Source organism: Amphiprion ocellaris, chromosome 12 (genome assembly GCF_022539595.1).
Source record: "Amphiprion ocellaris isolate individual 3 ecotype Okinawa chromosome 12, ASM2253959v1, whole genome shotgun sequence".
In the NCBI taxonomy this organism is placed as follows: domain Eukaryota; kingdom Metazoa; phylum Chordata; class Actinopteri; family Pomacentridae; genus Amphiprion; species Amphiprion ocellaris.
In genome coordinates this window covers 30,048,539-30,061,166 of record NC_072777.1, presented here as the reverse complement: position 1 = coordinate 30,061,166, position 12,628 = coordinate 30,048,539, and the positions used below count along the sequence as shown (strand labels likewise).

The 12,628-nt window shown below is 40.3% G+C and overlaps 1 protein-coding gene across 4 annotated transcripts in view; it reads right to left on the bottom strand.

The window, feature by feature from the left end:
• Positions 1–12,628, bottom strand: part of LOC111573798 (MAM domain containing glycosylphosphatidylinositol anchor 2a) — a 270,997-nt gene that overhangs the window by 82,771 nt on the left and 175,598 nt on the right. For 2 of the 4 annotated variants that reach the window (XM_055016253.1, XM_055016252.1), the window contains exon 9: positions 11,377–11,697. In XM_055016253.1, coding sequence (XP_054872228.1) covers positions 11,377–11,697 — 321 coding nt within the window. The remainder of the gene's footprint in view (positions 1–11,376; positions 11,698–12,628) is intronic. The other 2 variants (XM_055016255.1, XM_055016254.1) reach the window with 1 other exon arrangement.

Genomic DNA, 12,628 nt, shown 5'->3' with positions numbered 1-12,628 from the left:
ACAAATCAGAACTCCATTCACAACAATGTCAAATTTTTCTGTACCAAATTTTTTAAACAACTTCGGCAGCTGTACGTGGGAGTGTTAAAAAAGAAATACAAAGGCCTTGTATTTGGATCGAAGCAATCTTGTGGGAGAATAACCTTTGTAGCATAACAGGCCTCGATATCAAGCCTTGATAGAGGAAAAAACATTCATTAGGAAGTCAAACAAATATACACAGAATATGAAATGATACCCCTGATTCATCTGATTTATAATGAGTCTCTGTGTTGAATAATGTAGAGAAAGGCTGCTCCGCATCAGTGCGTCCTCCTTCCCTCACGATACAGCCGCTGCAATCAAACAATGAACTTAAGCACCATCTGCATTACCATATTGTTATTAAAACGCAGGGATAATTTATGAACTTAAATATACAATTAATGATAATCAATGTAGATTCCTGGTTGCGAGGAGTGGCCTGGTGATCCGCTAATAGCTTCAGCTCAGGCATTGAACAAGTTATGAATTATTCTGTCTAAGCTTCTGTTTACAACCTACATACTCACTGACCTTTTATGGTGTGGATTTGTTGCAGCTGATCAATTCAACATTGTTCCACAAAAAAAAAAAAAAAAAAAGGTTATTAAAATTGCATCCCCAAATGCGGAGTGTGAGCCCTGCTCAAATGCGGGAGATTAATCTGCCGGTGTTGGGTTGGCGTTAGGCTAATGCGAATCGCTCTGGAATGTTTCACATTAGAAGCGGGGCCTCCGGGGCCGGCATTGCTGGCCTTCCTGATGCACAAAGGAAAATTAATTAAAAACAATAATCATGTAATTCTGCTCATTACTTCTGCACAGACAGGAGCTCCTTACGCCGGTGTGTCTTTTTGATGTATGTCAGATAGCAAGGTGCTCGCTCAAGGGGACAAATGCGCGGTTTGCATCAGGCAGATGTCGCGGCCGATGTGAGCAGGAACAGAAGGGAAGCCTGGATAAAAGATTCCTGTGCATCTGGGCTGAAGTAGAACTTGATAACTCTGACAGACAGTGGTATCTAGGACAGAAGACCACCTCTTTCCATTTCTCTCTGCTTCTTCTCTCGAGCCCCTGGACCATGCCAATTCAGTTTGACTAAGAACATTAGGGTGTCACAGCTAGAGATTTGGCGTTTGCAATTCTATTAGAGCGACGCCTCTAAAGGCAGACGTCTTCCATTCCCTCTACCTCTCCTGCTGGCGTCGCCTCTGCCAGCCAACAGATGCAGGTTTTTACATATCAAAGCTGTTGACTTGCCAGAGTCGTTCCTTCACGCCTCTAATGCTCTTTGCTTCAGAGGACTGTACCTCGGTCCCTTGATCAAGTTACTAAACGCGGCTTTGCACATGGCTCACCACCAAAGGCGGGCGGCTCACGCTGGGACCTGGAAATGCAGGCGAGAAAAGCATCTCAGAGGGATTGGCTTGTGCTTACACACCATGAGACAGGCCAAGAGAAAGAAGGGAGGGGGCATACCGACAGGCGTACGGAGCAAACAACAAAAGCACGGCCAGATTAATAAAGTAAATTCTCTAGCTGAGAAAGGTGAACAAAGGTCTTTGTACTTGGCAAATGTAGTAAACAGAGAGCGCCGGTGCTCATACATGGAGGACACAAATGTGTCAAAGCAATCTAACAACTCAAGTGCGGATTGTTTGTGCTTTTTTAACTTGGGCTTTGATGCCAACTATTAATAAGTAACAAGAGTCTGACAAACAGAGCTGGCTCTGAAGCAGGAACATGGCAGAATGATTGATTTATCAATACCAAAGCCCTAATAAGTCTCTTCATTATGTGTTCTGCTTTGAAGATGGAGAACAGATGAAAGTGCTGTACGACATCAAGAACCGTAGCATGAGAGAGGTGGTTTATTAAAGTAATACCACATAATGAGAAATAATTGCATTCTCTGAATAAATTGTGTTGAAAGGAACTGACAGATTTATCTGGAGTGAACTGATGCACTTCGCCGCCAGTGTTTTTTTTTTGTAATTGAAGTTTTTATTCCATGTTTTTACATTTTAACCACAGAACACAGACAAAAACACCCAAACAACAAAATGTGAGGTTCAGTACAAAACCAGCTGTCGTGATGCATTAAGTTTGTATTCAGTTTGTAGACAGGAAGGTGCAAAAATTGTCCCATTGTTCCATCGCGTCTTCATTCCTAGAGGTTAGTCGTCCTAACATCTTCTCACAGGCCACATTCTCAGTCATTTTTTCTTTCCACATTTTCAGAGTTGGGGAATGAGGATCCTTCCATAACTTTAGGATCAGACATGCACATGTCACAAGAGCAGTATTTAAAACTCTAAAACTATGTCTGTTTAACAAGGGCACCTCTGTTCTATCTCCTAATAAACATAGTCTAGGTGATTTGGGTACATTACAAGATAACCAACTCTGCATATAACTTAAAACATTGTTCCAAATCGGAAAAACCAAAGGGCACTCCCACAGAGCATGCATCAAAGTACCCTGAGCTTTCTGACATTTCCAACACAGATCATTTCTGCTAATACCCATTTTATAAAGTCGAGAGGGGGTATAGTAATATCTATTGAGAATTTTATATTGAATGAATTTTCCCTTGGCTTCTCTAACATATAATCCACAATTTGACATAATTGAATCCCAAATATCGTCATCTATAAAACAATGTAAATCTTTTTCCCATATTGCTTTTAGACTTTTAATTGTGTTATTATTTGCCCAAGGGCAAACGTTATACCATTTAGAGGCTTTACACAGTAGTGGAGGTAATAGCAGAAATGTCTCTACTGGGGTTCTCTCCTGTGATTTATATTTTCCTTTTAAACAATCCCGTATCTGTAAATACTTCCAAAAGTGGCCATGACCCTCTAATTTGAATTTCTGCTTGATTTCATTAAATGTCATAAAGACATCGCCCTCAAATAAGTCACCAACAGTTCTTATACCTTTTCGTAGCCATTGTGCCCAGTAGATAGACTGTTTGCCAATCTTAATTTTGGGGTTGTTCCATAAAGACGAGTACCTCATGACATACGGATCAAGCTTGTATTTTCTATGTACCTCCAGCCATACCATTTTGGAAAATTTTAAGATTGGATTTTCAAACTTGTCTTTGTTCAACTTTTGAGATAAAGTTTCGATTGGCGTAAATGGAGAAGTAAGTTCCTGTTCAATTAAAATCCAATCCAGGTCAACTTTCCCCGCCCAATGTTTGGCTAGTCTAGACATTTCGAAGGATATACTGTAGTGTTCCACATTGGGCAGGGCTAAGCCCCCTTCCTTTTTCGGCTGACAGAGTCGACTTAGGTTAATGCGTGGTTTACGACCATCCCAGAGAAAGTGTTTTATCATGTTATTGTAATTTAATAATAGTGGCTGGGGGATACATATTGGTAACATTCCGGTATAGTAATTAATAAGTGGGGTTATGACCATTTTCACTGCATTTACCTTCCCCCATAATGTCAAATTTAATTTACTCCATTTATCCAAATTTGTCTTAATTTTGTTTATCAATTTGCCCATGCTGTCAGCCAAAATATCCTCAATGTCTGGGTCCAACTCAATTCCTAGATACTTCATCCCTTTATGCATCCACCTGAAATTGAAACCAGACACAGAGCCGTGACTGCAAGATTGAGAGACTGGCATGGCTTCAGATTTTTGCCAATTAATTTTATACCCAGAGTACATTGAGTATTCATCAATAACCTCTAGCAGAGTTGTAATAGAGTTAGCAGGGTCTTTACTTAAAACCAAAATGTCGTCTGCGTATAAAAACAATTTGTGTTCCCTTCCTCCCCCCAACACACCTCTGATTAGTGAATTTTCTCTAATTTGAATAGCCAAGGGCTCTAGAAAGATGGTAAATAAAAGAGGGCTTAAACTGCACCCTTGACGGGTCGATCTGGAAATATCGAAAAAATGGGAGAGTACCCCGTTAGTAAAAACAGCTGCCTGTGGCTTGGAATACAGAATCTTAATCCAGTGACAAAAATTGTCACCCAAACCAAACCTTTTCAGAGCAGTAAATAAAAAAGACCATTCTACCCTGTCGAACGCTTTTTGGGCGTCTAAAGATATGGCTAACACAGGATCAACGTTGTTTTTGTTCAACCATAAGAGATGTAACAACCTTCTCATATTATCAGATGCAGATCTGCCCTTGATAAACCCAACTTGGTCTTTATGTATAATTTGTGGTAACCCAGTTTCTAATCTTGTTGCTAGTATTTTAGATAATATTTTACAGTCAACATTTATTAAACTTATTGGTCTATAATTGGCTGGGTCCGTTACGTCTTTGTCAGTCTTCGGGATAAGTGATATTATTGCCTGATTAAAACTTGGAGGAAGCAGCCCATGTTCAAAAGCTTCATGAAATACTCTTGTTAAAAATGGGCAGAGTGTGTCTGTAAATCTCCTGTAAAATTCAGCCGGAAAGCCATCAATCCCCGGTGACTTTCCAGTTTTCATTGCATTAATTGCCTTCTTTACTTCTTCCTCTGTTAAGGGGGTTTCCAATTTGTCCTTTTCTTCTTGTGAAATCTTTGGTATTGTTATTTTATCAAAAAATTCATCTAGTTGTTTCGTGTTAGTCTTATTTTCAGATGTATAAAGGTTTTGGTAGAATGTTTTAAAAACTGTGTTAATATCAGATGACGATGTAACTAACTTATCATCTTTTTTAATTGCTGTAATAACATTTTGGCTATCTATTTTTTTAAGTTGTCTTGCTAATAGTTTCCCTGTTTTTTCACCATTTTCATAGAAATGTGTTTTAAGCCGGAAAAGTGCATACTCTGCTTTCTTGTTATATATGTCATGAAGATTATATTTAAGTTTACAGATTTCTTTAAATTTAGTTTCGTTGAATTTTTCAGCTAATTGTTTTTCAAAAATACATATTTTTTCCTCCAAAGTTTTAATCTTGTTCTTATTTTCTTTAATTTTCTTTGAGCAATAACCCAAACATTTTCCCCGGACAAATGCCTTGAGAGCATCCCACACTGTGGCTAATCTATCAGTAGACCCAACATTCACCTGTAAAAAATATTCTATATCTTTTTGTAGAGATAGCACAAATTGTTCATCCTGCAGTACACTTGTATTTAGTCTCCATCTACCTCTATTGACTCTCTCCGTTTGCAAGTTTATACGTAATTCTACAGGAGCATGATCGGTTAAGGCAATGACACCTATTTTACTGTTCACCACTAGATCAACACATGCATTGGAGATCAAAAAATAATCTATTCGGGAGTATGTTTTGTGTGAATGAGAATAAAATGTGTACTCCTTTTCCAAGGGATGAACAAGTCTCCAAATATCTTCCAGGCCAATATCTTCTCTTAGAGATTTCAAAGCCAATCCTGTTTTAGTTGTTAAGGTTGTATTGATGGTGCTTCTGTCTATATATTCATCTAACACATTGTTAAAGTCTCCACCTAGCAAGATATGTCCCTCTATGTTCCCCAACATCTCATTGATTTTGTAAATAAATTTAGGTTCATCTCTATTTGGGGCATAAACATTACACAATACTACTTTTACACCATTAATAAGTGCTTGGAGACACAAAAGTCGCCCATCTTCATCCTTAAATTGTTGCAGTAGAACAAAATGTAACTTTTTATGTATAAGTATCATAACACCACGACTTTTGCTTGAAACCGAATTATGAAAAATTTTGCCCACCCAATCTCTCTTTAATTTCACTGCTTCATTTTCATTTTCAAAGTGAGTTTCTTGAATGTAAGCAACATCAGTGTCATGAGACTTAAGATAATTCAGTATTTTCTTACGTTTAATTGGTGTGCTGCAGCCATTTATGTTCCATGAAACTATATTTATTCCTGTGCTACCCATTACTCCACATTTAAACGCTCTGTACCTCCCTGTCTGAAATAATTAAACATACACCGACAGCTTAATGTGAACCAAAATATAAACAAAATTAGTACCTCACATTGAACGCTCTCAAGAGAAAAAACAAAACAAAAAATAAATGGCGCTGTTCTAAAAAGGAACATGACAGCGCACATGCCCAATAGGCGAAGCTTCAAGTAGTCTCTGGTCCGTGCGGGTCCCGCAGACAGCGTCCTCGGCTCCTCCAGCTGCCCAGGCTGCACCCCAGTGATCCTGTCCCCGTCATTTGGAATTATTTCTGGACTCTCTCCTGTCCGCTACTTTTACATCCTCGTCAGGCCAGTTCACTCTCAATGTAGTCACGTACAAATCTCTGAGCTTCCTCCACATCATCGAAGCTCTTTCGCTGTCCTTTCCATGTAAATTTGAGTGTTGCGGGATGTGCCAGCGTGTGTTTCACCTGATGCCGCCAGAGCGCCCCCATCACTGGGAAGAATGGTCTCCTCCGCCCCGCGCGCTCTGCAGTCACATCCTCGCAAATCGACAGGCGGCAATCACTCCAGGTAAAACCTTTCTTTTGTTTAGCAACAGTCAGGACTTTATGACGTGCAGTGTAGCGGAGAAATCTTATCATTATGATGCGAGGTGGCTGGTCCGGTCCGGGGCGGGGTTGTAAACTTCTATGGCATCTCTCGATTTCAAACTCTGCTCCGGTTAGACCCAGGCCATCAGAAAGGATCTTCTGTACATAATCACTCAAACCTCCGCCAGTCTCTGAGCCTTCTTTCAATCCAATAAGCCGTACATTCTTTCTGCGACTTCGATTTTCTTGATCTTCAACTCGAGCCCAGAGGTGCTTGAGCGTTTTAGCGTATGCGCTGTTGTCCTGAGCCATAGTAGTTACCTTGTCTTCGATATCCGAGATGCGGCCCTCGGCTTCGGCCATCCGGACCTGGGTCGCACTCAGAGTGTTCTTAAGTTCAGCCATATCAGACTTAATAAACGACACATCAGCTGCTACTCCAGTCATAATTGCTCCCATTTTTGTCATCTCCATGAATAAGGCGCTCATATCCGTGTTTGGAGTTTCTCCGGTGTCAGCAGTGTTAGCATTAGCAGTGTTAGCTGTAGGAGAGCTAGCAGTAGCATCCCCAATGTTCATCGTTTGCAAACGAGTCTGAACATTCTTTTTCTTCAAATTTGCAGTCATCCTCCACAAAAACGTCGAGAACCCTGCCTTGAAATTACGTTTGGAGAGAGTTTTAGTTGCCAAAAAATAGAATTAGGTTGACGGGGTTCAGAGCTCTCCTACGGCGCAGCCATTCCCTGATACCTCACCACGTGACTCCTCCTTCGCCGCCAGTGTTGTGCTGACTGTGGCAACCTCAGATGCAACTGCGAGCCAAGGCGAATCTATGGGAGAAGAAGAGTGGATTTAACAGCTGAGAGTCTTTTGGTTGAGGTCTCAGAGTCTTGCTCATCCACGGTTTGCTTTTTGAGGCTTGTCTCCTCTGTCTGAGTGTCTCCGACAGCCGCTGTCTACTGATATGTTGTGTGAAGCAGCAGCAGTGTGCGATAAGAGCTGACCTTCCATGCATGGATGTCAGAGGAGTGATTTTCTTGCTTGAAAGTGACCTCCGTTCTAAGATGGGGTCATTCAAAGGTTGCAGACCTTCCTGAGAATCACTTCCTTCCTCAAAACACTCCTAAAGGCTTGTGTTTTTTTTCCCGATTTTATTGCATCCTTTTGGATTTAACTGGAGCAGGAAAGTGTGTTGTGTATGTTGAATATAAAACCCTGGACTTTGGATCTTAGTCTTCATACTTTCTGTGGCTAGTTTAGGTCGCAGATATTTATTGTCCGTGAGTCTCGCTGCCTTTGAGATCATCTGTCACACCAGACAGCAGGCCAGTTGCTGATTCAATATACTGCACATTTACATTTCTGTTATCTGCTCTTCTCAGGCTTATTGGTGCCTTCTTAGCTGCCTTCACATCTTTATGAAAACTTTTTATTAGATCCGAAGCTTTTTTCCAGACTGAGGTTTAACTTCGTCTGACTTCCTTTAAAAACCTGTTCTTTTACACAAGAAGCAGCCGCATCATCCTAATGCGGTTTTGTCTTTACAGGCGGTGAATTAACACTTGTACTCATTTATGATCAATGTGGTGACACACACACTGCGTCGCTACATTACTGATTTTAATTTCTGCGCTACAGCTGACATTTTATCTTCATTTTCTTATGTTATGTGTTTGATGAATAGTGTATGTAGATTAGCAGCAGTGAAACCATCCTTCTTTTTCAGTGGTGGAAAGAAGCAATCTTTGACTTAAACAGAGGTAACAATACTACAATTGAAAAATGCGTCCTATATTTCAAACTGTACTGAAGCACAAGTACATAAGAATTGTCAGAAAAATGTACTTAAAGTATATCAAGCAGAATTATTCATTAGACAGCACAATGAGCTCTGCTGGTGTTAGTTTTTCATAAGTTCTAATACTGGTTATGGTGATGCAATCAACATGCAAGCAGAATTTCAACATTTTAGTTGACTAACATAGAACTTTACCTGTTTTATATCCTGACAGGTGGTCTTTTTTTTTTTTTTTTTTTTTTTGTTACTATATAACAATAAATTGTGTTTTATACATTTCATTATTCTCAAAGATTTTAAAGTCTGAATCTGCTGGAAAGTAGCGATCACTGTCAGACAAATGTAGTGAAGTAAAAAGTACAATATTTTAATCTGAAATGCAGTAGAGTGGAAGTAGAAAGCAGCATAAAATGGAGTTACTCAAGTGAAGCATGAGTAAATGTACTTTCCACTGCTGAAAACTAGCTACAAATGCACTAAACTGCTATTTACAAATTTTGGTTCATCAGTATTGACAATTAAATGCTACAATTTATGCATTTATTCACCTTATTGATGTCTTTCCTTTTCCCCAGTAAATACAAAGCCAAGTTTTCTAATTTTTTTTTACATGTAATCTTGATAAATTAAGCCCAATGTACATTTCCACAGCACTATTTCAGTCACATCAGGTGTTCCACTTTCCCTGAGTATTTTTAAACTACCATGATTGAAACTTAACAGTTACTCTTCAACAAAAATATCATGAAAGTAAAAGTACTTTGAATGTGTACATTAGTACATTACTTGAGTAAATTTACGTAGTTACTTTACACTACTGCTTCTTCATCACAGACTTTCGAAAAGAAGCAAGATCCAAAACTAGTCTTTCTTATTGTCATATCAACTGACGGATAATAAATCAGTGCATTCTGGTGCATGATGATAGCGAAATGTAGACAGTATCCTACTTTCTCTAGCAGTGGAAGAGGTATTCAGCTTATGAATTTAAGTAAAAGTGCCAATACAGCAATGCTAAAATACTCCATTACGAGTAAACGTACTGTCACATAAATGTAGTGGAGTAGAAAGTACATATTTCCCTCTGAATGTAGCAGAGTGGAAGGAAAAAGTAGCAGAAAAAGGAAATACTCCAGAAAATGTAAAAAAATTAAAAAATGCATTAAAGTGCAATTCTTGAGTAAATGTACTTAGTTACTTTTCACCACTGATGATCTCTAGGAGCCATGATGGTGCAGAATGTGACACAGATGCATCCAGTAGACAGTTTGGCTTCGCTTTTTTATTTTTTGTCATTTACCAAGACTTGCATATTGCAGTTTTATTTAAATTTGGTTAAAACATCTTTTTGTTTGTTAAGTCGACTCTTTTTGAACGTGTTAGCCATCTTTTTTTTGTGACTGATTTGCATCTGCAACATGAGTTGCTGCAGCAAAAGCAGAAAAAAAAGAAATGCCTTATAGTCATTGCTGTTGACCAAAGAGCTTGTGAGCAGAGCTCATTTGCAGCTATAATTGTGGTGCCATGAGACAAACGGCGGACAGAATACAGTTCGTGGCCGCGCTGCTCTTCAAATGGAGGCAGGTCACTGTGACCTCCTGCTGCTCGTGGCACTAAACCACTCTCTGGTGAGAGGGAGCAGCAGCATTCATTTATTCTTCAACTGTTTTTAAACAGAAAGACATTTTAATATGGTGCTGTTTGCGTATGAAGCATGAAGATTAAATGTGAACAAATCTGCTTTTGGCTTCACTTAAAAAACAATACCGATTTTTGTTCTCTTTCAAATTTTGCATTCCACTATTTGTTCAATCCCATGACGCCCTCTGAAGCAGCAGATCCACCAAGAGCTGCTAATTAATGAAGGGCATCTTAGAGTCTAAATCTTTTGTTTACTTTGTGGTGTTAGCATTGGTGCGTAGCAAAGCCACTAACCTTTGATATGGGCTGTCATCGCTGCATAATCATAATCAATTCAGGCAAAAATTCAACACAGTCTTCTTCAGAACACATCAGAACTTCATTAATTCTCTTAACACAGTGGAAACGTGAACATCACGGCAAAGACAACAATAAAAGTGGGAAAAACCATGAGAGAATTAATTCCCATTGGTGAAAACAGAACGGCTTGTTCTGCTTTAATCAAACTAGTGGAGGTTCATCTTACAGATAGAAACACTGGTTGAGCTGTAATTCAGTTTCATTGTTCTTAGTTTTTATTTTCCTGCAGCCTAAGTTTGACAGGTGTAATGATGAACACACCAGAAACATGGCAGTCAGCACAGAGCATTTCCATATATTTCACAGTTCTTTAATGTTCTGCTGCACAGGTTCTGTTTAGATGACGCTGAAATGGAAGAATGTATGGATTAACTAAGTAGGGCATGAGGAAAACAAGGGCAGCTACGAGACTCCGTTTTTCTATTTCCTATAATCACTTGCCAGAGAATGGTAGGAACCCTACACGGATGGCTTTCATTTCCTTCCTATCCATCTTCTGTTCCTTTTTTGTTGTTTAGGCGGAGGGTGAAAAACATCCCCGGCTGCTTCAGTGAGTGACACCGCTTTGAATCCCTGGCGCACATTTCAAAATGTTCCCATTCAGACGTCCATAAATGAACACAAAACTGAATACCAGTGAGAATAAATTAGCCACTAACTAATTAGCCGTTAAGCTATCTTTGAATGTCAAATCTTAAAAGAGGGGAAAAAGGGGGTTTCTCAAAGAGTGTCGGCGGTGGGGGGTCTGAGGCCTGCCTGGGGGTATGGCAGCCGGTTTTTGGGTCTTCTCTGACATGCACACACACACTAAGACAAACCCTAACAAGTGTGGACATGAGTATCTAGAGCTTTGTGCCTCTCTTCATATTAGTTCTGCTCAGTTCACACTCAGCAGATAAAGTCCTCCCCTTAGCGGAGGAGTCGGAGCTGTTTCCTCTCAGACCTGACTTTGGGAAATTGAATGGGCGTGAATGGAAAGAAATGGATGAATGTTACATTTCAGCCACACTGGAATAAAAACCTATGAAGATTAATCACATTGCATGCGAAGAAAACACATTGCAGTAGAAATCTGCATTATATCGCCGCTACAAGGTCTTTCTACTCACATTGCACGATCAGCTCCACCACGGCCTCCCTGGGCTTCACGTTGAACCCGTTGTACTGGCTGGTCTGGCAGCGGTACGAGCCCGTCATCTCCCTGGACACGTTAACAATACGCAGCACGCCGTCGTAGCTCTCCATCTGCATGCTGCCGTCCGGCATCGGCGCCTCCTTGTCCGCCCGCGACCACAGGATGATGGGCTTGGGCTTCCCTGAAACAAGGCACTCCAGCTCCACTGTGTCACCCTCGCGGGCCACCAGGGGCGACTTGCCCCGTGGGACTGTCAGGTTGGGGGGAACTAAGAAAGAGAAAAACAAAGGAGGGACTGATATGGGGCTCTAGAAAGTCAGCAGGCGGGGTAAGAGGTTATGGTCGACTCGGAGGAGGGGGAAATAGTGGCGAATAAGGTATATGGAGCGAGGCTGGAAGCGAATGCAATGAGTCGCAGCAACATACACAGCTTGTATGGAAGGACCATGCAGATATTAGCAGCAGCGATGGCTAACAGCTGGGACTAGACACTCTGAGCGAAAACCATCATGGAGGGCAGCAGTGAGGAATGTCATCAAGCAATGGCAAACGATGAACAATGCAATGAAGAGCTGACAAGCAAATGCATGTAAAATAATCAATAACTCCTTTTTTTTCAAGCAAACAAGCTCAGGTACTGAAGAGTCAATGGAATTTAACACATGCACCAAACTCCAAATTAAAAGTCGCATCCCTGTTTGCATTCCCATGAAAACTCAAGAACCATGAAGATTAGGCAAATTAGTCCAACAAGGGATTAGTCCAGCCGAGTCAGAGACACATTCTTCACAAACAAGTTATCAACACAGTCAGTGTACTTTACACAGCTCTGCTTAACTGATGTTCAAGTGGATTTAATAAACAGATGCGAAAGAAAACATGCAGAGGTCTCCAAAGTGTCACTCCAAAGTAACAAAGATCTGCTCTCTGTGGTTAGTTTCTTCAGTGACAAAAATAAAAGCTAATTAGCGAAACCAAGAAAGAGTTTGCCACTTCTTTGACATACTGTGAGTCCAAAAAGTCTTTGCTAAGCAGTTTCACCCAGATATCCACAGATGTGATCATCTTTATAGTGTCACTTAAGGACTGAGCTGCAAAAAGCTCACTTTAACAGTCTGTCAACAAACATAATGGAACAAATTCCATTAGCTACATGGAAATCTTGAGCCAAAATGCACACTGCCAGAGTACTTTAACATAAAACAGAAACAAAACAGACAAAATCA